Source organism: Struthio camelus, chromosome 12 (assembly GCF_040807025.1).
Source record: "Struthio camelus isolate bStrCam1 chromosome 12, bStrCam1.hap1, whole genome shotgun sequence".
Classification (NCBI taxonomy): domain Eukaryota; kingdom Metazoa; phylum Chordata; class Aves; order Struthioniformes; family Struthionidae; genus Struthio; species Struthio camelus.
Genome location: NC_090953.1, coordinates 14,569,500 through 14,597,111, shown reverse-complemented (window position 1 = coordinate 14,597,111; position 27,612 = coordinate 14,569,500). Strand labels below are relative to the sequence as shown.

At 38.4% G+C, this 27,612-nt stretch overlaps 1 protein-coding gene across 3 annotated transcripts in view; it reads right to left on the bottom strand.

The window, feature by feature from the left end:
- SCG3 (secretogranin III) overlaps window positions 1-23,254 on the bottom strand; it is a 28,322-nt gene extending 5,068 nt beyond the window's left edge. Inside the window, exons 1-11 of one of the 3 annotated variants that reach the window (XM_009681379.2) lie at window positions 22,898-23,254; window positions 22,208-22,260; window positions 21,618-21,663; window positions 21,312-21,527; window positions 20,127-20,269; window positions 18,830-18,991; window positions 18,332-18,509; window positions 16,270-16,386; window positions 3,738-3,821; window positions 2,987-3,124; window positions 330-410 (exon numbers count right to left, since the gene is read on the bottom strand). In XM_009681379.2, the coding sequence (XP_009679674.1) occupies window positions 330-410; window positions 2,987-3,124; window positions 3,738-3,821; window positions 16,270-16,386; window positions 18,332-18,509; window positions 18,830-18,991; window positions 20,127-20,269; window positions 21,312-21,527; window positions 21,618-21,663; window positions 22,208-22,260; window positions 22,898-22,982 (1,303 nt within the window). In that variant the 5' untranslated portion in view covers window positions 22,983-23,254. Of the gene's footprint in view, window positions 1-302; window positions 411-2,986; window positions 3,125-3,737; window positions 3,822-16,269; window positions 16,387-18,331; window positions 18,510-18,829; window positions 18,992-20,126; window positions 20,270-21,311; window positions 21,528-21,617; window positions 21,664-22,207; window positions 22,261-22,897 lie in introns of all 3 variants that reach the window. The other 2 variants (XM_009681382.2, XM_009681381.2) reach the window with 2 other exon arrangements.
- Window positions 23,255-27,612: the final 4,358 nt, after the last annotated feature.

The following is a 27,612-nucleotide window of genomic DNA, read 5'->3' as shown; positions in this document are numbered from 1 at the left end:
AGTCATTGCTCCCCTTCTACACAGCTTTGCACATGAGAGATGCACATCGTTAGGGGCCATTTGGGCTATAATCCAATATATCACAGTGCTAGCGGCATAAGTTTGTATCTTGACTATTTAACTTATGATTATGAAACACAATTCATTGCTACTTGTGATGGCATGCACGGTGCTAGCAGGATTCACTGAGCTTTTCCAGACATATCTAGACATTAAAAAAAAATGTATTATTTAACTCATGATACAATGCTAAGTATTACAATACAATTTAAAGAACGCTCTGCAATGTATATAGTGCCCACCTAATGTCAAGGCTTTCTACTTCATACCTTCTTTGTTACCTTGTTTGTTGTGTTTTTTTAGCCATTCTATATTCTTCCTGATTGCTTCCAAATATGCCTCAGCTTTCCCTGGAGAAAAAGATGAGAGAGAAAGCAAGCACTTATGATCAACAATTGATGCAACTTCTTTAACTGAGTGAAGTTGGTTACAGCGGAAGGCAGATTAAAACTATTCTTAGTTTCCATTTAAAAGCTGAGTCCTGTCCACCTTAGTCAGGCAAAATTCCCACAGATGGCTAGCAGGTTTTGCCTGTATAAGATTAGTCATCTCTGCCACAAACTTAGAAGCATAGCTTTTTTTTAATCCCTGTGTATGACTTCCAGTGGTATCCACAGATACATCGTCACAATTGTTCAGCAAAGATGAAGCTATTAAGACAGCAGGGAATGACTTAAATGAGACTGAGAGCTTTGAGTATCAGCTCATACATAAAATGTCAGAAATGTCTTCCATTCAGTAGTAGTAACAACATATAGCAAATATAAGATTGTGATATTTTGGAAAGGCAAGCTGAAATACAGCTACTTACACTTACTGAGAAAAAGGGGGCATTAAAATTACCATGATAATTCCTTGTTACTGCTTGTTATAGCTGAAATTTTAAAGTGATAGCTATTTTTGGACTAGAAAGCACACAGGACAGAATTAGTTCAAGGATTACCTAATAAGGCCCCTAAGGAAATATTCCAGCTAATGGATTTTGAATTCTTAACTTGGCTGGAGCTTTATTGATGTAACGTTCTTACATTTCTCAGGAAAAAAACCTAGTGCGATTAGCATGTGGAAGGCTACCACTGCCAACTATGAGTGTCTGGTTCCATTAGTAAGTGGATACAGTATTAGATATGCTGGAATTTTTGAGCTGAGAGTGCAGAGTTAGCTTTATTGTAAGTCATTCTGTGAAACAGCAAAGGACATTGCATGAAGAGACAAAGAACTAAATGCAGATCTAATTTAAATATCTTAAAAGGTATTGAGCTCCACTTTTTTCCTGAAGTTAAAAGAAAATAACCTGAACCAAACTGAACAGACAGACCCTCAACAGACAAGGGAAATATATTATCTATCACTTCTCACAGCTACCGAGATAATTTTGCCTTACTGTGAAATTAGACATCCATCTTGAGCTATTTTGATAGCTATACTCAAATAACCACTGCTGGCAAAAATGCCCTCTTCTATCTGTGATTGCTAATAGTTTATATGCCTGCACTGGGCAAAGGACTGAATAAGGTGACCAGTTAACCATGAGTTGTAGCCTTGATTGCTGCAATTCGTTAAGAAACATCTTACAATGAAAACATATACACCCCCCAAAAAAATCAGCCTGTATAAAACACATTATATCCTTTTTTTTTTTTTTTTTTTTGGACTAACTAATGATAAACCATAGATGCTTATGCTGGATCGTTAGCAAACAAAGAACCCCCTGAAAGGTTTCTGCCCTAACATATAAAGTCCTCCATACAATTTCAACATTCACTATCTGACAAATCTTCTCTCTAAAAATAACTTCCTAAGAAAGTCCACTGAGTTTAGTCAATCAATTGCTGATGAAGAGGAAGGCTTGTGAGTGCAGGAGCAAGAACTGCAACCAGACTATGGAACTCACTCTGACAAAAGATATGACTGAGCCTGGAGCTCCGTACTGTCATGATTACTTGCCAAACTCCTTTCTCAAACTTTGCTTCCTCTCATAAGTTCTTCATCCACACACAAACCTAGAATGAACCCACTCTGTCTCATAGATACACACACCAACTGCTTCTATTTCTAAGAAGTATCTCTAGTACCAGCTGAGAAAGAAAAAGACAGAACAATCGTGTTTAAATATTTGAGCTGTGCAGGACACCACAGAAATGCCGGGCTATACAAGATTAGCTAAGAGTACAGCAGCGCTTGTCTTTGCTCTTTGGAACACAGCCTCTGAAGTATACACCAATGAGATACCCAGGCGTCCGTGGGCTTGCTTTGAGATATAACAGCTGATTTGTTTTTCCCATTTGCACTCTGCAAATAGAGTGACTTCAGCTATTACAGTCTAATGTAGTGCGGCACATGGCATTACACGTCATGCTGAGGCAACTGGGATAATAACAGGTACCATTATGCTAAGTGTCCTTATTGAGACACTAACTTACTGCAATAGGTTTTCAAAGTTATGTGAAACAAATTAATTGAGGACAACTCTTAACCTCTGGCAGTGAGTAACGCCAATTGCTTCACTTTGCAAAAGAGATGGTTCAGTACCTTTCAATATTAGCTTGCTTTAACACAAACTAGAGAAATCAAGGTACTCACTGGGAATATTGAATATCCTGATCACCTGAGTTCATGGAAACACAAAAATGCAAAGCAAAATCTCTCTGCACTAGTATATGAAAATGAATTTCATGCGATTCTCAAAAAGATACAGGAATTTGGTGAAGGATTATGGCCTTATTCAGCAAAGGATATAGTTTCATATATTTAAAAGCAAGCAAATAATTAAGTATACTTCTGAATCAAGCTCTTGCGTGCTGACTGCTAGTAACTAAATAAAGGGAATACGTTGATGCTAATACAATGGAAAAACGATATCAAAGGAAAAAAGTCCAAGCACTTGGAGCATACATGCACAGCAAAAACAACAGCTATTCCGTACCTCTGGGCTCTTCATTGTTTCCTGCTGCACTTTGCTCTTCATTTTTTGTGGAATCCTTTGAGATTTCATACTCCTTTTCCATTTTCGCTGCTTCTTCCTTTGTACTGTCTGCTTCTTCACTACTCTTATCTAAAGAAACTGCAATAAGAGCAATTTTGTACCATATGTACCAAAAGCTCTTCTAAATCACATCAGCACCTTCTTTAGGAAGTAAAACGTTCTGACTGATGAGTCAGGAAGAAATTCATTGGATCCTGACTCAAACTGATTTCTAAAGGTCATCTCCAGCCTGGACCTTCGGAAACAGGAATGCTTGTTTCCTCTCTTATAAACAGTTGCTGAATTCAGGCATTTAAAATACAATAATATGTAGTTCATAAAGATCTGTTCCTTTCTGCAGAAAAGATGACAGGAAATTTACCATTCATTAGATCCAAAGCTGACAAAGAGTGAGATTTTTTTATTTAAGTTTTACAAAGCATTGATATAGCTTGACTATGAGTAATGTCCGGGCTCCACCGAAGAAAAGGAGAGTCTTGCGAGAATACTTCTCAAATACTGGACAAATTAAGTACAAATTCCTCTCTTTCTATGTGTTCAATCATCCAAGCTAAGTCTACAGGTCCTTGAGGGATCAGATCCTTTAACTAGCAGTCTGGCACCTACTGCAGTTAGCCTGCTTTTACCTGAATAGGTTAAACAATGTTTATTAAATAGGGATTTCCAGGAGAGAGAATTATAGAATAAGTACCTGCTGGTAGCTTTGGTTTGGCTTTAGTGGAAGGGTTCTCCAGCTTCTCCTTTGTCTGAACTGCTATCATTGTATCTAAGTTTTCTAGAAATCAAGACAAAATAAAACCAAACCCCAGTTATTCTTCAATAGAAATGGTATAGGCTCTATATTCTCCACAACATGGGTTTGAATGGCAGGTAGAACTCTAAGTGTCTTCATCTTTGTCTCTGAAGAAATAATGCAGATCCAACTGCTTACCCAGTAAAAGAACAAATAAGTAACTACAGGAAACTCTGATCCATTTTAAGTAAGAAAAATACTAAATCATGACATTAGCAGTATCAAACCGGGCCAATAAGCATAAAGACAGCAAAAGTGTGCATATGTTTTCAAATTATTTAAGTCATATAAGTCACTAAAATACAACACTATTTGTAACAATTAATTCTGATGAAAGCAATGAAAGGGTATAATTGACACTACAAGGTGTATAAGACTACAAAATATCTACTTTATCCTGGCAGGAAAATATTCTTCCACACTGCTTATCGGTCTGCATTTTATACGGTTTCACTGGGAAATTAGTCTAATAAAAGATTTTAAGTCATATTTAAAATGAAATAAATACTTCAATTGAATCGATTAAATTAAATATTTTTCAAAGTTGCTGAAGCCAAACATTTATCTGAAAACACAGTAGACAGTAGTGGCCAGGTATACAGCTCTAGAAGTCGAAAAGATATGTTTTTCTTGTAGTATGCAAATTTCAGGGGCTGAACTCAACTTGTTTAAAACTGAGAGCAACTTTCCATCAGAACGGACATTTCAGATACAATCAGTGCATACTAATGTGGGGAAAAAAGTCCTTCTTCAGATAAAGTACTTAATAGGATATTCACAAATGCAGATCATCATTTCATGTTTTATCATCTGTCATGTTTTCTCATTCATATTATGGATAAGGTGTAGAATTTGTCTTCCCTTTATCAGCTTAAAAGCTGATAAACATGGATCCAAAATTCGATAGATGTCATCTGCTTGGTGTGATGTTTTTGAGAGAACTGATTTTGAATTGTTAATCTTCTCTTTGTATAAACAGCGGAAATATTCAATATCAAGACCTGGTAACTGTGGCAGAACAGATACTATAGGACTAGTAAATATTTTATATCATGGGTCTTATGGGTGAGGCCAACATTTTACCCATCAGCTATGAGCATCTTTTTCCACGGGAAAAATACTCAGCACTGAAACATAAATTATTTTTAGACATAACATAGATTATTTTTTAAACAAGCACATTTCTCTTCACAGCAGATTACTATAAGCAGTTCTGCCTGCCATCTGATGAGAAATAACACAATCCTGTCTGAGTCACCCATATTTTATTATTTACATAAAATTAAAATGTAAGCTGTTTTTTTTGGCAGTCTGCCTGATTGCAACCTGTCAGTTCTACATCACATTAAATTTTTTGTGAAAACTATTTTCATTTGTTACATCTCCTTTAATGTAATATTGAGACCTTGTCATATGCCCTAAACTAAACAGGGTTGGGCGTGGTTACAAGCTGCATCAGACTACTAAGGAAGAAAAAAACGCAAGTTTTGGTGGTGGTATTGATGCCTCACTAATCACTTGATCCAAAGCTTACTGCAGTGAACATAAACATTCCTTTCAGCTGAGCTTCAGATACTATTTTTCATCCTGAATCAGTACCAGAGTAGTATCTCAGCAAGAGTGTAAGGATTTCTCTGTTGCAAGGGCATGATTTTTAGGATAAGATAGTCAACTAAGGACTCTGTGCTTCATTAAAGAGACCTTAATGAAAAGAGAGTATTAACCTGGTGTTCAACGTGTAAATATATTCACTTAAAAGCTCTCTGTAAATTCAAATTACTATATTATTCTCCTTCACTTTCTAACTCATGCAGATGCAAAAATGCTACCACTGATTTTAGGCCTCAGTCCAGCAAAATCTATTAAATGAGGCTTAAGTTTCAGTGTAAAATTACTTTATTTATACAAAGAAGAGTATTTAAATATTTATAACAACATACATGTTTGCTATTGATTGTTACATGCCTTTCATATTCCATCCCAGAGTGGCTATGGTTAGGCACTGGCGCAGGAAACAAAGAACCTTCCACAGTTAAAGATATAGCTAGGATCCACAACAGGACTAACTTATAACCCCTTATGCATCTTTAGATTTAAATGTCTGCAAACTGACAGTATTTCCAATATATGTTGATAGCTATGTTGACACAGGTATGTGAGAGTTGCGCACACATCCACATACAGCAAGTGCCACTGAAGGTAACGGGATTTATGCTCTTGCATCACTCGCTTCTTCAAATCTCATTAGAAATTCCACAGTTTCTCTTAAGTGTTTCAATTTGGCTAACACAATCTCATTTTAGTTCAATATATGAGTAATAAACAATATACATTACTTCTTTGTCAAGTATGACAACAGGGTAATATGCATTGTTTTCCAACCATACATATGTAACAGCTGCATCGCTATATGAACTATAATACAGCAATATCGACCACTAATGAGTCAAGGTTTGTCACTGAAGCCAGACTGCTATCAGATAACGGCTAAATCTCATTTTTAAAGCTTTATTTCATCAGTAAAGATATGAACAAGTTTATATGAAAGGCCTTTCAATAAAGACTGCATTTTCCAGGAGAAATATTGAAGATATATTGCTAGCTGGATAGCACAATAACATGAATCTCAAGATATCACAAGTAGCTGTATTTCCTGTGTGACAGAGAGGAGTTAGCTATGTAAGCCTGTTTATGTTTATGAGGATCATCTGGTGTACCTTCCTATAAAATAAGAGAGAATTTACCAGAGAATCTCAATTCTCCTTAAACAAAACTTATTGCCTCTTGTTCTACTACTTCTTCTTTTTCTTCAGAATTAATGCCTTTAACAGCTGGTATTGTCTATACTTGTCATATGTGATTAGGCCATGGCTAAACAATGTTTGCTCTGAGTTACTCTAATGGAGTGATTCATCCTCAGAACCGAGATGTGCCTGGCCAGCAGCTAAGCAACCAAATGTCCTATTTGGAGGTCTAACAAGAACTGATTACTTTTCCGGTATTGTTTCCCTAGTAATGTAATTTTTACAGAGTAAGAGTTCAGGAAGGTAATGACCTCTCCACAGGGCTGGTCACTTATTTGAAATAGCACTAATTAAAACAACAGAACTATAACTACTGAGCTAATGGAAGTGACCTGCGTTGGTAAAACAGGTCATTCCTCTTGCTGTTGGCTTTCTGAGGAGCAGTATAATCTAATCATTAGAACCAGACACCAGGAGTCAGAAGATCTGGTTTCTGCATTACCTCACTTTCTAACTTGCTCTTTGATCTTGAGTGACTCACTGAAGCATTCATTTTTCAAGAAGACGCTTATTTTGGGTATGCATTTGGGTATGCAGACATCCTCGGCCCAGTTTCTACGGACACTACACATTGATCCAATTAGCTGCATCTGAAAATGCAAATTCCCAGCACTTTTGAAAAACAGAACTGAAATTTTTCAAATTAGGCATCCAAAAATCTGAATCACATATAAGCAGAAGCCTTAATCTTTATTCTGTGAGAATACACTGTGGTAACACCCTTTAAATCCATGGAAAAAGATATATGAAAAAATATTACTAATTAAATGACTTTGTTCTCATCAGAGGGACAGCAACTAATCTACCCATCCTTGTATTTAATTGAATTGATAATGGATGCCTGAAATGTATCCTTCTCTACAGCTATACAGATTCAAGGCGATTTCTGGACTCTTGTAAATTTTGCTGGAAAGGCTTTTTTATCTGCATAATTGTCTTGTACCCAAGAGGCAGTTTCACATTCTATCCTTTTCAAATTGACTGAAGCTGAGACTTCACATCATTAAATAACACTTCAGCAGAAAGACCTGCTCTGCCTTTCTATTTTCATATAGCATGGAAAGGCTATGTTTATTAAAGTAGAAAAAGGGATGATTGTGGTGCCTGAAATCAATCTTAATGATAACGAAAAAATGAGTTTATATACTTAATGAGTTCATACACTGCAGCAGCTTCAGTCTGAAAGCTTTGTGTTGATGACTGCTTGTATGAGACGTGCATATTACAGGCATTAAACAAGCACAGTTCACCTAGGGCTCATCTCTCTCAGTAGGTGATCCTACAGAGTTTGCAAGGTCTTTTTCCACCTGTCACAAAACTCAGGACATCTCAGTCTTTGCTTGTGACTCTTCTGTGGAGACAAGTATTTCCAGCACAGCTGTGGAAATATTAATGCTACTGTATACTAAGTACTAATGTTGCCACATTTTGAATATGGTCACCTACATTTAAGAAGGATTCATTAAACCGAAGAAAACGTACTGGAATGATAAGAGAAATTAAGAGTGTATTTATCAGAAAAGAGAAAAACTTGCCTTGTTTATCCTAGCAAAATGAAGGCTGAGAGAAGATATAATTGCCCTCCATAAAAACACTAAGAGGGTAAACAGGCTGGGGAACGAAGCATTTAGTCTGGAAGATAATGTTGACACAAGAGCAAATGGCATCAACTGGCCCTGATTAAATTCAATTTGACAGAGGTTTCTAAGCATCAGAGAAGTAGGGTTCTCAAATGATCCCCTAACAGAAGTTACGACAAAGAGGAGCAAAATTCCCAACTACTTTTAAGAGAAAAGCTGACCAATTTATAAAAGGGTGCCTGCTACAATGTGTTGCCCAGGATGTCCCTTTATTTATTATGGTCTCTGTCAGTTTCAATAATCCTTCTAAACTCCGTAAGCTATGTAAAACACTGGAAAAAAACATGTAAATAAAATACCAAGATAGTTTCTTAAACAATTGCTAAGAAACACAGAAAAAGTTAAAAATTCCACATATTGAACCTTACAGATTTGCCATGCAAATCTCCTGTTCCTTTCCAACTTACTGCCTTACATGTCAAGATAAAGCATTTTCTTTTTGAATCTTCCAGTTAGACTGATTTGTTGTGACAGTGATTCTGAAGCCTAACACTGCCATGACACGTGTCAGGTGACAAACCCCATGTACTGGCATCACTTGTAAATGGATTACAGGCAAGATGGGCAGAGTGATTTGAAATAAAATAGCTGTAATATCACTTAGCAGACGAAAGGCCACTCAAAGAGCAAAACACAGTTAAGTAGATGCTCTGATGTGAACGAAGCTCTGACCAAGTCTCCTTCATTGTCCTTATTTAATTCTCTGCATCAAAGACTATTTCTCAGGTTTATCCTTTTGGTATTCTAGATGCATTTCCTTTACATTACTCCAGGTCTCCTAGAGCTGTGTGCTGCAGTTCTTTCCTAATATTTTCCCTACCAGAGGTAGCTATGAGGCCTTTGCATACATTTTAAATGTTTTGCTAGCATGTATTTTATAAGCGTGATGGTTTGGGACTAAGGTAGCACACACCCGCCCCGATTTCAGGAGTGGGATGGAGCCTAATTTTTTTGAAAGTTCAGTGACATCTGCTTCACCCCACACCCACATCATCAACTCAAATCATAACTTACGATATCAGTGCTCAGCTATCAACACAGAGATAAGGATTTCAGAAAGTTTTTTTATGTAAACATTTTTCTCATAGCAAGAAGAAATAAAAGCCCTAACCTCCTTTCTTTAGAAGCACAAACCAGTTGGTAGGACGCAAACCAGATTTTTCAGGAACTGAACAAAATACTTTTTTCACAAAAGAGAAACTACAAGCAGACATAAATGTCTACCAATGTATCCAGTTGGGAATGCATAGAGGAGGAAGTGAAGGGAAACGGAGGAGGCAGAATATTTACAAGAAATAGCTGCAAATTCAAAGGGTAGATAGTGACAAAGAAAGATATGAACTGTAATATAGTTTTTGGTTTATAGGCTTCTACATATGATAAGAGAGGCATGTAATCAGGGGGGAGAAAGGATTAGTAATACTATCTTCCCCAGAAAGGTAGCTGAGAAAATTTAGATTCCATGGACGAACTATGCTCTCACACAAGTTGTCACCCTCAGGTGCCCGACTGATATTTCCCTCTCTCTGTGCCCATATCTACTTACCTTAGTAGGTATTGACCCTATTTTTTAAGAATTGTGCAGTTAGCTGTCAGACTTTTCATACCATAGTTACCCATTTTTTTTTCTATGCAGTGAGATTCTGAATGGGGCCAAAAAAGAGATGATCGAAACAGTGGGGGCAGGCAAACATTCATGTATTTGTGCAAATACAGACGCAGCACAATGCACACTGATCAGGACAGACCGACTAGACTATAGAAAGAAAAGCTATAAGGCTACAGCGGGGTCTGGGGTCAACACACTCCCTAGATTCCAGTCTTATTTGAGACTTTTGCACACTCCTCATCCACATATCCTTTCTTCTCATCTCCATGCAAATTCATCTTGGTTTCAAGTATTCACATATACTTTATACCACCACTGCTGCTCCTCAGTATTTGGCCCATTGCCTCCATCTGAGGTGCCCCTAATTTCTACTCTTCGAATATGTGAGATTCCTTAATCTCCCCAAGAACAGTACAATGTACCGGCATCTCTGTCCGCTTAGTTCATTGGATACAAAATAAATAGCAGAGAAAAGAAAGCTGCCTGAAATTAAATAACTCCCCCTGGTAGCTGTATGCATCAGTCATATGATAAGAGTAACACTGGGCAAGGAAAATCACCAAAGGGAAATTCAGAGAGGGAAAACTGATTAAAGATTTTAATGCTTATGTAGAGAACCGACAGTAGCAAGAAAGAGCCTTTTGAAAAAAAGGACATTAAAAAAGAAGGAAAAAAAGGTATTATGCATGAATAGCTCCCTGTATGAAACACTGTCAGTACACTTCATCTTCCAGGTCAAAATGAAGGAAAGAGCAAAAGGCCCACATGACACTGCCCATGTATCACTTAGCAGCCTCTGGCACTGGCTTAGCCACACCTTCCCTCACCCCTTTTGAAATCACATAGTCTGCATCACGGAGCATTTGCTTTATAGAGACAGTGAGTAGGAGAAAGATGACGCCAGTATGTGCTGTGATCTGCTCTTTGCCTTACACTCTTGGCTTAATGCCTGTTCTTACCTAACTAAACAAATATCAGGATCAGACCTGTGGCCAAGAGCATCTGCACTGATGAGAACTTCAGGGATTAGTCAGTGCTCAGATGAGTCCTCGTCTCCCCCAAGAAAAGGCCAGACTGCTATGCATTGGCCTGTGCTGGGGGAATTGCAGAGCTCTACCTTCATCAGAGGTGGAGCTGTGGAGAGTACCCAGCAAGAATGCCAGAGACAGAACAGGTTTTCCATATGCCTTAGCCTGGAGAGGCAGGGGCATGTTGAAATCAGCATAGCAGACTTTCAGGAGATCAGATTGGCGCTTTTCCAATACGTGTGAGGCTTGGTTACGGCCTCCTCTGGATTGCCCCTAATTCCTCCATCCAATAAAAGATCTGAAGGTGAACCTCAAGGAGTTCTGTCTCTTCTGTTTCCCCTAGAATTTTTTCAGGTGGGTCCAATCTGGATCAAAGACAGTATTATAGTAAAGCAATATCACAACAGCAACTTTAGAAAAGGTCCAAACTAATGAGTGTTTGTCTCCTTGTCCATGGCTTACCAACCATCTCCCTGTCACTAGTGTGTCCTGTGTTTTGGAGTCTTCTTTTGAACTGTCTGTGTAGAATAAATGACGAGGGGGTAGAAGAGATAAATAGAGACATCTGTTCACATCCATTTCTAACCAACGCAATCTCCTACTCAGCTGTGGGGGAGAGTGCAGCTTCTGACAGTGAGTCAGAACCAAGGGAAGGCGGTGTGAGAGGTGGCTTTGGTTTGGTCTAAGGGAGGAGGTGGCTGTGACTCAGACGCTGTACATTGATGCGCTGGAGCAATTTCTGTTTTCCCTCCTAATTAAACAGGGTTTTGCTCTCAAGCCAGTCTGCTGTAGGCCACATATTGTACACCACCTATGGCTACAGTAAGCTAATCACTCTACTTTCAGGAGGCTAAGAGCAGGATCCCCAACAGAGACAGCAAATCCATAGAATGCTTGAATGCAGTTTTTTTCCCACTCCTTTGCCTCTTTCTCTTCTCTATGTCATTAAATTGTGGAAGATACAGAAGCCCTGATTTAGAAACTGAAGACAAATGGCCAACCTCAATCATCAGATGTGATAAAATATGCATAATATATGGGTATCAAGGTGTAAGCCTCTCTATATATCTGCGAGAGAGAGAAGTAACTCTGCTGACTGATGGTAAAAATTTGTACTAGTCTTGACTAGTACTACAATAGCACTACCATAGTACTACCATAGTACCACTATTGACTTGATGTACTAGTCAATAAATGAGATTTCAACACAAGAACACAATCTGCACATAATTAATTTACACCTCTGGGGTAACAATTCATTGGATAACGCAACTTGTATTTGGTTCGGGTGGCAATGGATAAATTTGCTACAAACAAACTCTTCTAAGCAGTGTGCAGCAGGGAGAATATATTCACTGTATTGTATAAAAAGAATTCTTACACGCCCAGTAGTGCCTCTTAAGAATTGGCCTATTACCTTTGAAAGCTCCACCAGGCTCTAATTACAAACGTTTCCTAGAGTAGTTCTAAAAAATTGCTCGTTACTTTGGTCTTTTTAGTGGGAGATAATCCACAACTGTATCTGAGCAAACTGGCAGAAATCATTTGTTTCTACTTCTAAACTGACAACAATATTAATAACACAAACATATTACAAAACTATGGTTTTCATCACACTTTTACTATAAATAGAGCTTTTACCAGGATGAGAGGATATTGATATGCTTTCATTTTAGAAGTAGCTGGAAGACACCCTGATATATGCAGGAAAATTCACTCAGCACACAAAAAACTGTTCTTTCTGTAGTGCAGCTGAAGCATTTCCTTAACAATTATTTTGCTATTATAGAGATATGCCTCTGATAGAGAAGCTATCAAAGTGAAGCTTACCATGCGGCTACTCAACACATACAGAAGAAAAATGAAGGAAAGTGTGATACTAGTCACACACCAAAATTCAAACAGTATACAAACACTGTGAGTAACTATGCAATGCATTCCTTATTCTGCTCTGCTGAAATCAAAGTGAGTTCTACTATGGTTTGAACAGCACTTCCTTTTTCCTCGAAGCACTCAGCACTATGAAGGATATAGGCATTTTCAGTTCTGTGTGGGAAATTCAGTATCAGAGATTTATGCAGCAGAAACTAATCTTTAAAGTATGAATGCAATGAGTAATGAATTAACTTATGCTGAATCAGTCTTAGCTTCTCTGAAAGCTTCTTGCTGCTTTCTGCTGGTCATTATGTGGAGGGATTCCAACTCTTTCATTCCACTCTACCGCTGCACCCTTGTCAATGGCAATCATTGTTTCAATAACTGTCCTAATTCCTTCTCGACACTCAACCTGTTCAGCGATAACAGCCTGTTCCTCTAGCAGATTGGGCCAAGCAAGAAGAGATCAACTGTTTCGGCAGCATTTGCTGGATGCTGACCACCCGCCCCTGGGTGGATAAGATGATACCACAGTTAGATCTAAATCACAAGCCACCTGTGTAGCCATGGTTATGCGTCGTATGATTGATTAACTTACGCCTTCTGTACTGACAATGCTTGTGCCTTCTTTTTGTTGCAACAATGATTGTTAAAGCTGCTTCCAATATTCAGAGGGCAGGTAGGCTTTCCAGAAAGACTTCTGAAAGTCTTTGAACAGGCTTGAAACGTTCTGTGGGGCTTTCATTCCACATAAGAGTTTCTTCGCAGTACATCAAAATACAGCATCCATACTTAAGTAAGTAAAGAGTGATAGAAGATTCTGCCTCCAGCAGGGCAATTATCATATATGATGTATTTCAGCTGAACGCGTGTTTTACATCAGTTTGTTCTAGCCTCTCTGTAATGCTTCTAGAGCTATACTTTCTGAAGATGTACCGTAAAAGCTAGGCAAGACTTCTCCTGTTTTATGTATATGTATACATCGTTCCTTCCTGTTTGGGTACTGGTTACAGATTATATTTACCACATGGAAGGCTTTTGCATATGTATTATATAATACTAAATATGTGCTAAATAATACTGAATATGTGTATTAAATCACAAACTTCTTTTCACTTGTATTTGTATGTGCATACACGTTTGTTTTTCTTGCACCAGAGTAGCTAGATCCTTTGTAACTTAAAGTTAAACCTAGTAACATAATTCGCTGCAGCAGCAACATATTTTCCTGTAGGGTAGGATACAGTGATGATGATGACATAATGCTGTGGTTTCCAAATCCCACACCAGCTGTTACTGGTATATGCATTCAAATTCACTGTCTCTGCATCCATGCGAGAGGCACAAAAGCTTGTGACCTGATTCAATAAATGATTTATTGTTTTGAATGTATAAATCAGGAACATAGCTTCCACATGGCTTTAGCCATAAAGTGAGGAAAAGTAATTTATGCAGTTTCCTGCTGTAATAAAACAATGAGAAAATATAATCCTATCTGACCAGATGCAGTATTTTCCATCAGGTAGCACGGGACCTGCTCACTAAATCTAGACTGAAGGGACAACTAAGGGCTGCCTATTTTTTGTAATTGTTTCTTTCCTCTGACAGATAGTCATACTAATTCCTGTATCTGTTATAGATGAATATAACTGTGCATCAATACCTTAACCTAAACCGCCACCCAGCAACACAGTGCTTATTCAAGTATTTCTGGATATATGTAACTTCTAGTTGAGTAAGAGTGGCAATAAAACTACTGCTATGCTTACAGAAAATATAAGAAGCTGATATTCTCCTGTGTTTGCTATCCTTGAACACTTGAGAATATTAGCTCATAAATGAAGGTCAACTTTAAAGTAATTTCTCAACAGCAAGGCTAAAAAAAGAATACCACAGATGCAATCTGAGACCTATGAGAAAGCTTTTTCCACTACAGTAAGTTGCTTTGATGGAATACAAAATCCATCTCTCCATAAATCACTAGTTTGCAAGGCACAGACTGGCTGGTGATGTCACTTGATAGTCTTATTTTAAATCCAGACCAAATCAGACCTCCAAAATTCTTAACCTAATCCCTGCCCTCTGTACTATGTCATCATGGCAATTCGTTTCCAGGGTTACAGTATTTATTTACCCAGAGTAAAGCCAATGTGAACAGATGCCTTAAATTTTAGCAGGCAAAAACACACCCTCAGTGCAATTCCATTGATCTGACTGGTGGTACATCAGGAATGAATTTAACCTATTAACCTATTTCAGCACAACAGTGTCTGTGAGGATAGTATCTGCTCAAGCCGTATCTTCATTTGTAGAATGACACTGAAACCACAGTGCCTGAAACCAACCACTTCATTACACACAGTTCTCCTTATACATACAGGCAGCCAGAGAACTAAAGCCCTTTCCTGGGGCATAAGTTGTCCAAATATTCCAAAATTCAAGGACTTTTCACAGAAAAATGAGGAGAAATGGGATCAGAGAGAAAATAAATTCTTTAGAGAGGAAATGCAACCATGCACTGAATATGAATCATGAGTCACTGCATTTTTTGCAGCCAAGTAATTGATAATCAATCCATATAGTTACAGCAGGATCAATTAATCATGTATCTGCAACAATAAGTCTACAAAAGTCATGAAAGAACATTGCCAATCCTACCTCTGTGATAGGCTGATCTGTGACAAGCTGAGAAGTTGCCCTGATGTAAACAAAAACTTATCAGACTAACCTAGACCAGGAATAACGCAGAACAACAAAAGTGTTGCGGAGAGCTTATGCAGATGAACTCTTCTTCTGTAGCTCTGGTTGCTTAACTAGAAAGGCCACGAACAGTTAGTATAAAAAAGTCTGTAAAAGCCAAAAGGAGAAAAGTGTGTGAGGGGGAAAAAAAGAAAAAGTGTTCCAAAAATCTCTCTTCAGGAAATTATAACAATTACGAAATCTACATAGCCACAGACTCTAAAATGGATCTAGGAAAGACATCTTCAAAGGCTACTCCTGTGCCAAGACCTAAAGCTTTCAACAGATGGAGTTTTACTTAGTAGAAGACCATGGAATTAGATCTACTCTAGCTACTTACAGATGACAGATTAAAGGTCCTGAAGCATGGGATTCCTTTTCAAAAATGCAGGTGCCTGATCCACCTGAACATTACTGGAATAAAATGCTAATCTTTCTCTGATATAACGCCCTCAAAATCAAATGAGTTTCACAGGTGATAAAGTAGAATAATGCAATATGGAGTAGTTTTAAATCTGTATCTGATAAATAACCTTTCATTCATTACATGGACATATGGAATTCAACATTGCTATAAGGAATGATCAACCATTAAAAAGTGCAGCTTTAACATTTTGAATTAACGAGGCTGAAACAGGACTTGTAAGAGCAAAGAAGACAACAATATAATTATCACTGTTGGTAGAGTAAGAACATAGGATTAATAACATTATTGCATAACTTATGTACTCTCACCCAGATAGGAAACTCCTTCTTCTGGTGTGATTGTTCCATATTTAACCATCATCTTCACAAAATCAATCAGGGTTTTCATGATAGTTATCAAGGTCTCTTTTTCTTTTGCCTCTGTCTCTGTGGGAGGGGACAAAGCAAAAGTAGTCAAAGACTTCAGCCAACTCAGAACGACTCAGTTCTGCAAACTCTTTGCATAAACTTCATGCATAAAAAAATGACCTAATCACTAAAAAGAGAAGGCTGTGCTGGATTAGTGAAGAGAAGTGCTATATATTCCCCTTTAAAATGCTCCTGCAAAGTGCATCTGAATATTCCTTAAAACTTTGGAGTTTGGTTCTCTTTTAAAGCTTTTTTTTGTCTATTGTCTTGAAGTTCTATCTTATGGAAGGCAAATTACATTAATTTTACAGATAAGAAAACTAAACATACCGAGATGAAGTGACTTGACAGTTCAAAGAGCAGGTTAGTGCACGGGCAGTTTTCTACACTCTGTATCTTTTTTTATATCTGTGAACTACCTAGCAGACCAGCAGATTTATATCTGGCTCTGTATAAGGATGACAGTTCAGAACCCCTTTCTCCTACAAGACCCATGGGTTCACTGGCAAAAATATAGTGTCTCAAATGAGATTGGTACAGTGCACAAAACCATGACTCAGCTACTGGGAAAGCATATTAGCCTTACACAGTTGGGAGGACTGTGACTCCAGAATGGGATCTAAACAATTATTTTCCATGATAAAAGCCATCTTTCTCCCCTGTACGTACCTCTGACTATCATCAGCTCTGCTTCTTAGCAGCTTCTTAGCTTTCAACTGTGTTTTATCTGTTGGACAATATTATTGCTATTTCTGCAGTAGCAACCTGGAACTCCCCTACCATCACACAGTCACACAAGCTCTGCATACCTGGTTATCACTGAGGGACCCAACAGAGCCTGCTGGGCACTGGCAGGCAGGGAAAGTTGGAAACAAACTCCCAGCCTTAGAAGAGGGCCCAGAGAAAGAGCGAGAGCTGCTGAACAGGTTTTTAAACCTGCAATTTAACACGCATCTGCAGGATGCAATTGAATCTTCTCTCCTCTCAGCCTGATACAATCTGGCAGGTAAACAGCATAAAGCCAGAGACAAGGCAGAGACATGCGCAGCCAGTGGGGCCCAATTCTGTTTGCTTGATAACCTGTGGAACACAACACACCTTTCTGCTTTGTGAGCAGAAAAAAAAAGAGAAGAGCTAGCATGCAAAACTATCAGGAGAAAATGAAAAGAACAAGAAGACGACTATGAGGTTTCTAGACTGGATTCGAGACAGGATGCCCTCAGGTTTCTCATTCTAGCTCTCCAATCGAGTGTTTGTGAGGACACTTTGAGGAAAGATTAAGGCTCCTGCCGGACAAGGAATCTGCAGAATAAATTGTTGCTGACTGTACTGAAAAGAGCAGGAGATGGTATGCTGGCTGCAGAGAGTGAGAGTGGGTGTGAAACTGAGCATGCTGACAAAAGGGCTGTGGCAAGGTGCCACAGGCTTGCCTGTAATAGCTGGAAGGCAATAATGTCTAGCACCGGAATAGGAAGAGACGGGCAGAGCTTTCACTGCAATAAACAGCAAACCTGTGGTTTGTGAAATCACTGGGATGCTCAGACTCATTTACTGGTACTATCACTGTGAGGACTCTACTGTTGCTTACTTGTATCTCTGTTGGCTTAGGAGACAAGGATGTTACGGGAAAGGAGAAAACAGTTTGACAGCTTTTCATCATGCTCTTACAGGAAGGAAAAGAATTCAGGACTCCTGAATCATGTGGCCCCAAATAGGAAGGACTTCATAGGTCACACAGCTTGCAGTTTTGAGTGCAGTTCCTCCCACCCTTTTGCCATACTCACTAACAACATGAGTTTCTGCTATGCATCTTAAAGAATTTTCTTGAAGCACAGGGTCCATTGCAATTGGGGAAGCTGTGGGGAGGGGAGGGAAAGGAGGGAAAGGAGAGGGAGAAAATGGGGACAATCTTCATTTTCTATTTCTCTTCCTAAACACTTCTGTAAACACATGATGAGCTCACCTGAATTAAGACTTTTTAATAGTGCGTAAAAGTTTGGGAAGTACTGGAGGTCTTCAAAATTATCTTCAGAAGGCAGCTCATTTCTTCTTTCCAGGATATTCGACGATGGCCAGGTGTTATCCAATGTATCATCAATTTCTCCATTAATGAAACTACCTTTATCAGTTTTGCTCGGTGTCTTCACAAAAGACATTAAAAAAATTCTATAAGCACATTGCTATTGGTGATACAGCTAGAGCAATATAACCTAATAATCTTAATCTTATACTAACATTTTCCTAATTATGAGGTGAAGACTAGTTACTTTCTCAAAGTTATTTCAGTTTGGGATCTGGCTCAAACTTTAAAGTAAATCATTACTCATTTTTCTATCTGATAGAATTCTTTAAGAACTTCTTTAGTTCCCAGATTGGAATAATTATTCCCTAAAGCAAAGCAGTGTATTGGTCTACATGTACCATTTGCCAAGTGAGTCAAAACGATTAGCTAAGAAATTACCATTTTCTCCTGTTGCTCTTCTTTTGTATCACTGTCTGCTCTGCTTGGAGGATAATCAAAATCTTCAGGCTCTTTCTCACGATCTTTTGCTTCATTTGCAATTAACTGCTGTAAAACCTCTGCCACTTCATCTTCCAGGGTATAGGCCTGACTTTCTGTTATCTGTTAAAATAATTTGTATAAAATACTTACAGAATATTGTGTTTTTGTTAGATTTAATGTCAATATGAAACCTGAACTTTTGTAAACAGGTTGCTTCAAACCTGTTTGCTTCAAAGCTGAGCACAGTCAAATTAGATGTAGTACCTTCATTAATGTGTGAATACACAATCACACATAGCGGATAGGAAAATACGGTGCTTATACGGTGCTATACGGTGCTTAACACAACAGAGTCCAGCTTGAAAGATGGAGCTCCAACTGACATATACATGCACACACACACACACACACACACACACACACACACACACACACACACACACACACACACACACACATTCTGCAACAGATATATATATCTATGTACAACTGAGTAACTACACCAGAATGCAGTAACATAGAAATAGAAAATGCACACAGTTTTCCATGGCATCATCAAAATGTTTTTTCTCTTTGCTTCATAACAGCTGTCACTTGAACAAGAACTCTATCATACAACTGTCTCACACATATCTCCCTTTGTAATCAGTGGGATTTAGTGTGCAACAGCTAATTGGAAGGTCTAATGCAGAAAAGAAGGTTAGTAGACTGAAATATAAGGATTCCATACTGCAATGGCTAAAACCATTGAGACATCCAGAGGTCAGATTCAAACCCAGTCTTGTTATAAATCAGTAACAATGAGAAACGGATCCTCAACTAATCAGCATCATTATATGTCCACTGATGACAGTAACTAGCATGTGGATAGAAATGAGCTCAGACTGTTCTTCATAAACATCCAAAAGTAATTGATAATACAAAATAAATCAATGAAAATCAAAGGATAAATTAAATGAAAACTGAGGGCAGATATGGGAAGAGTACAACCAGTGAATGTTTTCCTTACATCAGAAACATTCTGTGGTTTGACATACTTTGTTGCAAGGCCATCACGGGAATAGCAATGCTATTGCAGGACAAAACTAATGTGCAGTGCACAACTGAGTCAAGAAGCTTGCCTTGAGCCTGAATTACATTCTTCCCCACTCAAGTGAGCATCATTAACTGTTCATTTTCATGAACACAATGTTTTTAAAAAGAGCATTAAACCTATCCACAAAGCAGCTAAATAACCCATTAGCAGGATACTTACTAGTCCCAGATTTAGAAGTTTTGAAACGATCTTGTCAAACACTCCTCTGTCATTTTCCTCATAAATTCTTGTAGCAATTTTTTGGACAATGTCTTCAGCAGTCAAAGGAGTGCCATCTAATTGATGGAGGCCATCTGGATCATCTGAAAGGATTACAGTTTAACTGTGTGCTGACTGTCCTACTTAATTTGGATTAGATATCTTGTAAAAAAAATCTGCTCATATCTTTTCCTCTTCAGAACAAAGTCCCACTCTCTCCTCACATGTTAAGAGTATACTTTGATACATACTTTGCAATGCACTACATTAGCCCAATGAAAGGTTCTTAATATCCATTTTCCACATCTGAAAATGTTTTCTGACTGGATCTTTCAAAAGAGCACAGATAAATGTCCAGAACGTATTTCGCTATTTGTAGAAAAACATTTAAAAATGAGAGTACATTGCTCACATATCTGCTTATATGCGTCTTCCTGATATTTACTTTCATTCTATGGCTACAAAGCAGGTCATAATAAGCATATTATGTTCTTGTTTGGATTCCAGCAAATTAAAGTTTTAATTATGTAATCATTACTTATGGTAAATATCGTCATTATGACCAGTGAGAAAGTGAGTGTGATGAGTCAGCTTTGGTCTGTGATCATACTTTGATTTCATTAAGAATTTCTTTAGCTAAATGCTGCTTACCATTGTCAGAGGACTCAATACAAGTCAATTAACTACTACTGTAGTAAAGGCCAGTATTCTTTGGCCTTCAGTACCTTCTCTTCTGCTAGCTATTTGATGAGGAGAATTATCTAACAGATATGACATCCGGAGCAAATACATGTGATTTAGCGCCATATAAAAGTGCTTATCCCTTTCAAACAAGAAGGAATATGTTTTTATTTAAAAATATGTCTTGCTTTCTTCCTATCAAATCTAAAGCTCTGAAAAAACATAATGCAAATTACACAGTTTCCTCCATGGAAGAAGATTTGTGAAAATCAACAGTAGTAATTCTTCTATGTTATATTTCAAAATCTAATTGTTATATGACAAACTTCTAAAACGGAAAGTAATTGAAATTGCCCTCCAGTGACACACACAGTGTGCATGTAGTGGTGAGTTCAACAACCATGATTGTAATCATTTGCAAGAAAAGTCTAACCTAAACATTACTGAAAGACGATTATGGAATACCTTGAAATTTATACTCCAGCCCACTTTTAGTGGAGTCATAGTCATCCACGAGCCTGCGGTTCTTGGTGGAGTCTACATCATCAATAGCCAGTTTCTGTTCATACAAGGAGCTTCTAATTGACCCCCTCTCCTTTTCATTCCTCTCTCTTTCTGCTACGGACTTTAGCAGGTTCAGGTCATCAACAAAGGAATAATTTCTGAACTCTGGCTTGTTTTCTGAAAAATGTATTAATATACATATGACATAAAGTCTTAGGCCTCTTTGCCATTATGAAAATCAATATAAAATTAGGAAAAGTGTTTTACCTGTGGCAACTATTTTCCTATTCTTGTCTGCCTCAGCTTCAGCAATCTGATATAAACAAACAAAACAAACAAACAAAAAATATGGACAGAAAAAATAAGTACACTAAAATTTATGATCTCTTACCTTATCAATACCAGTAGAAGCCTTAATGTCCAGTCTGCACTCTCAGTAAGAAGTTTGCCTCAATAAGAACATGCTCAAACTCCTAGCACTCTTTTCTGTCAGTACCACTGCATCCTCTGATGAGAATCAGACATTATGAGAAGCTGTAATAGACTTCCAGTTTTAAGATAAACGCCAATTAAACTTTCCTTCTTCAACCCAAGCTCTCACTGTATTCCTCCAGGATCTGAATACAAAGGGGTTACACGCTTACAACGAAGAGTAAAATCCTATACGTTATTTCTTAAAAAATTATTGAAAATCTATTTTGTACCCAAAGCTCATTCCTATTTACTTTACTGACACATCTATTTTTAACTCAACTATTAAGCTATGAGTATATTCATGGCTCTGGTATCTGACGGCTCCAAATATTATGACAATATAAAGATTAGAGAGCATTTTGAATATTTTTCATTTTACTTACCTGTTCCTCCAAAGGCCTTTCTACACTTAATTGTCTGTTGTGTATAGCTTTATCTAGAATAAACACACACACATACACATATATTCAGTTATATGATGCATGTGACTACAAAGAGGCAGCACATTTTTTCTTAGATTGCAGGTTTTTTCCTATAAAACATGATGTGTTCAATATGCTATGAATTATACGTTCTTGTAAAAAAATTCAATGTTCCTAGAAGGTAATAAAAAAAAAAAAGGCAAAGGGAGATGGTTCTGTAAAAGATATATGGGAAATATAGACACACACAGAGTGACCCCTTTCTGATAAGAAAACTTATATACAAACTGGGAAAAAAACCTGTAAGAGATTGACTAAAATAGCAATAGCATAATCGGATTGGCATAACCAAGAGATTAAAAATCTATTACATCCTGAATACCGAACGAGTGAGAGAGAAGTGAGAGAGAGATTTGAAAACTGCTATAGAATAGATGAAAACATTGCTTGGAAAAGAATGCAAAAATTCAGAGCCTTTCCCTCTACCAGCCAGATTGCTATTTCAGTGGTCCAGTTTCTCCAGCTAGGAGTCCTGCATCTTTAGGATCTAATTGCTTTTAACCAAGTGGAATGACAGTTTTTACTCTCCTTTATCGATCCCCCGTAAAACTTTCCCCATCTTGGAGAAAAGGAGTTAATGGAGGTGCTTACCATTGCCCCCGGGTCTTGGGAAGCCATGCAGCTGGTTTGCCATCAGCGACAGCACCTGCACCACGACTGCCAGCTTGAGCAGCATCCTGCTGCTGCCCAGCCCCCTCGAGAGTGAGCCGGCTCAGGGCCGGGGCCGATGCCCGAAGGGTTCCCCGCCGCGCTGCCCGGCGCCGCCGCCCTTGCGCGCCCCCACCCCGGCGGGCGCTCAGCGCCGCGGAGCCCCGGCCCGGCGGGCGCTGTCCAAAGCCGCGGTGCTGAAGCCGCAGGAGCAGAGCCGGCTGCGGCGCTCCGGGAAAGCCGCTACCGTGCGGGCTCGGCTCCTGCTCCCCGCGCCCGCAGCAATGGTCGAGCCCGGCCGCGCCGCCAGCCCCGGGCAAAGGGGAGGAGACGGGGGAGGGCCGCGGCCGGCGGAGCATGCGCGCCCCGCTCCGCTCCCGCGGCCGGGGCAGCCGCGGCCCCTTCCCTCCCGTTGCGGGAGGCCACCCCCGCCACCGCGGAGAGAGGGGCCAGGGGCGAGGGGAGCTGGGCCACCCGCCAGCCACGTCGGGGGCGCCGCGGGGCGGCCTTGGTTGAATGCCGCAGCTCACTGCGGGCCAGGCTCTAGGGACCGGCGACGGGAAAACGAGACTTGCTCGGCCACCCCGACGGCGCAGCCTTTGCTTTGGAGTCGGCTCAGAAAACCTGGGTGGGTTACCCACGCTCTTCAAGCTATAAAAGTGAAATTCAGTCCTGTACAGAAGTCCTAGGAATCATTTGAATCTTATTTAAATCCTTTCTACAGGGATGGATTACACAATAAAGGCACAGTCATCAATGATTCTTTCTACTACAGAGAAGACATCCAAAGTTTAGGGAGGCACATCTTGTTCTGTTAAATTTAGAATTAAAAAAAAAAACAGTAGCACATATAAAAAAAGAAGCGTGTAAGCTAATTACAAATAAGGATTTTTATAAATTTAAATTTAGCCCTCACAGACACAGAAGAGCAGTGAATCCCTAGAGATCCTAGGAAGACATTTTCACTCTTCTGCTTTATGGTAAGAACAAAGGATCATGACAGTACTGTGTTCAGAACTACTGGATCTGCTTCCAAAATAGGGGATAAATCATGGTAGTTTTCCTTTAAAAAATCACTTTTAATTTTGCAGTCTTAATTAATTGCATACATGGATGGGTCAGCTAAAAACATTTCAACATTAGAAATCTCATAGTACCACAATACTTGGTGAGGTGACTGCTAACAAAATTTGGCTAACTACTTCATTTGAAGAGATGAAGTGGATCAGCTTGGACCATGCTTTTATAATTCTGAAAACCAGGAATACAGTGGACCTGTTAAATCTCCTATCAACCTATTGTTATAGCATAAGCTGGGAAGAACAGGAAAAAGCAGAAGAATTACAATTAGTGGTACCATAAGCAATAGAAAACATTGCTATTTCTTATTTCCCTGTTAACAATCACTGTATTTAATACGCATGCCTTCCCATACTATTTCGATAAAATACTGATACGGTCTGATGCCCTCATTTACATCAGATACACTATTATAAATTAATCCACTGGCGATCTGTTGATCCAGAGCCATGAAAATAACTTTCAGAAATGGCCTGCTAACCCCAGAATCCTTATCTACAGTATGACTCCTATTCTTGGAGCTGTACCAGAGTTAGGAATTATAGAATATTTTGGATAAAAAGCTTTCAAGTATATTTGTATATAAAACAGCCTTATTAACATCATTGCCTGGTAATCTACAAGGAAAACTATTATACTAAACGGAAACGTCCCTCAATTTACAAGCACAGAAAACAAGGAATTAAACTGAAAGCTACTAGCAGCCTCCCCCAAAAATGTGTATAGAATATCAATTCCCCCCACCATTTTCAGCAAATATATAACTCCAAGAGGAATCTTTAAACTAAAGAATATTACCAATTTAGAAAAATGAAAGTATCAATTCTTACTTTAATGTAGTACTTTGATTTTCTACCCCAGGTTCATCTTACAGGTTTGTATTAACTCAACAGTTTCTTGCCTATCTAGTGTTCTCAATGTTTCAAAAAATATGCATTTTCTCTCCATTACCCCTTCTGATATTTTATTTCTATCCCACTTCTGACATTTCCATTTATACGACTATATCCAGTTAGTCATTCAGTCAAAAGTCATCACACAATATAAAAGCAGTAAACGAACTTTAAGCATACAGAAGTCAGGCTAACTGTAAGGCCATGAGGTCAGAAAAGGTACTGTAATTGGTGAGAATACCTTGCTGGTTAAAAATATATCTATTTAAATTATATGTCTATGTATTCCTTTTGTCTATTGCAATCTGTCTATTTGTGTTCAAATGCATCTATTTTACATGATACAGTTCTATTTACGTGATAAACATGTTTCTATTTATGTGACATAGTTTCTCTATTATTTCCTAAGATTTATTTCCTTAGAGCTAAATGACTCTTTATCAAGGCTCTCCGAGAGGAAATGATGCAGGAGGACTCTGCAAGGGCCTGATGGTGGGAAGAAAAAGGAATCCTAACCTCTGCCTTCACCTGAAGAGAGTAAGATTGCAGTAGCCACTACAATTGTTGAAACTGTGAGCAAAATGCCTCCGAGGAAAGCCAAACCTAACATTTCAGATACAAACCATTTACAAGTTCAGTCAGGCAGAGGCAACGCGCTCACATGCTATTAATGGCAAGCACAGAGCGCACCTGCAGTGCCGTGGTCCGGTCTCGAACATTTGAACCAGTATTCCATATTAGTGTGCTGATAAGCTCGTATGACATGTGACAGATGATACATAATCTCTGCTAATTATCATAAAATATGTTTAATCATCATAGAAAAATCACTGTAAAACTGCTGCCTTTGTTTCTTGCTACATCTCTGTTTTCATTTGGCATCATTTGCTTGTACTACTACACACTCCTCTTCACAGTGCAGAATCAATATAGTGAAGAGCATAAGCTTTTCTATTTTTGATTCTGTCTTGGCTCATGCACAATCAACCCATTTTCTATTCTAGAACTATTTATTTCCAGTAATGATTCATGAGCCAGAAAGAATACCACTTGCCTATCACATGCCAAGACGAATTTACAGGAACGGCAATTAGAATGTTTTTTATTGTAGTGAATGTAGTTGATAGGGAGCCTAGAGAAATAATTGAAATGCAGCCTTTCAGTGCTATTTTTACAGTCGTTTTATAACCACACTTCAAGGCTTTTCATCTAATTAGAAAAGCAGGGAAAAAAAAAACAATACACCTTGCCAAGTTTATGCCTAGATGGTAGAATTTCCTTACTTTGGTGGATTTGATTTTTCTGCTTCTGCTCACATTATGCTAAATGATACAGTAAATATCCTATTACTTGAAAAAAATAGTAGGAAAAGTGTTACTGGCAGTCTTTAGCCAAGGCATCAGAAACAAGCATAATCATCTGACAGTAAGTCATGTATCTTATGGGTACACTATGTGCACAAATATGTATGCACTATGGATAAGTCCTCTTCATTTCAGTGCAACCATCCATAGCGTCATGCACAGGCCTGAGGGTTTGTATTCAACATGTCATTTACCATACCGCAGGTATTTGTATACCGCCTAAGGTGAAGAGGAGGACTCAAGGCCATAGAAACAATACTTAAATAAATATGAAGCCATTTAGATGTTCAGTATTTATTCAAGTTCCATCAGCTTTACTAGTAGTTTTTACCATGCCTGCCGAGCTTACGCTTTTGGTCTACAAAGCTTAGAAGCTTTGCCAGCTTGTACAACATAATATGATGCTTTTACATGGAGAATCCTTAACTGAGATATTCTTAACCACTGCATTTTTCAAAATTAACTTTAGAAAATACCAGTCTAAATCTTTTACCTTAGCTTCATGGAAATGCCAACTTCTTATACTTTAAAAAGCTGCAGATTTTTCTCATAATAAATCAATTTAAAGCTTCAACTGCAGCACAGTTTTCTGATCAGACATATGTTGGAAAGGGAGGGACACTTTTTCATTGCAAACATATAGCTCAAAAGTGACTACCTGTTTTTTCTCCCATTCTTCCTAGAAAAAAAAATTACCTTTGTGTTGAGATACAAACAGGAAAATTTCAAGTAACTTTGATTCAGAAAAGCATGTATAACTGAAAAACATGTACATGGGTTTCTGAAATGTAATTCAGCACCTAAAAATACCTCTATACAGTATTAGTCTGCTATTATTAGCAAGACGATTGACTTACAGATTTAAGTAGGATCAAGCTTTTTCTTGTTCACGTAGCAGCGGGAGAAAAATAAGTATGTGTTAAAAAATACAGTAAAGACTATCTGAGCATATCTTGCTGCATTTGGTTGAAGATTTCATTATACTGATTTGGAAAGCTTGGGCGAACATGACTGCTACATGTTCTTTTTCCCTTGTAGCATGACATACAAGTGAAAGTCATCTGGGAACCTTCTTTCATGTGTGTGTGTTATTGTTTTCTGGGAAATGCCTGGTCCTGTCCTAGCCATACAGTTCACGTATAGATAAGAAGACATATCACAGTCCTTCAGGGCAGATCTGGGATATGGCCTGCGCCTGACAAACGACAGGAGGATTTCTGTCATTTGAGATGGCATCAATGAATGACTTCTCTGGGCATCAAATGAGCAAAAAAAGAAGAGAGCGTCTATGCATTTAGCACCTGTAACTATTCCTGTTCAA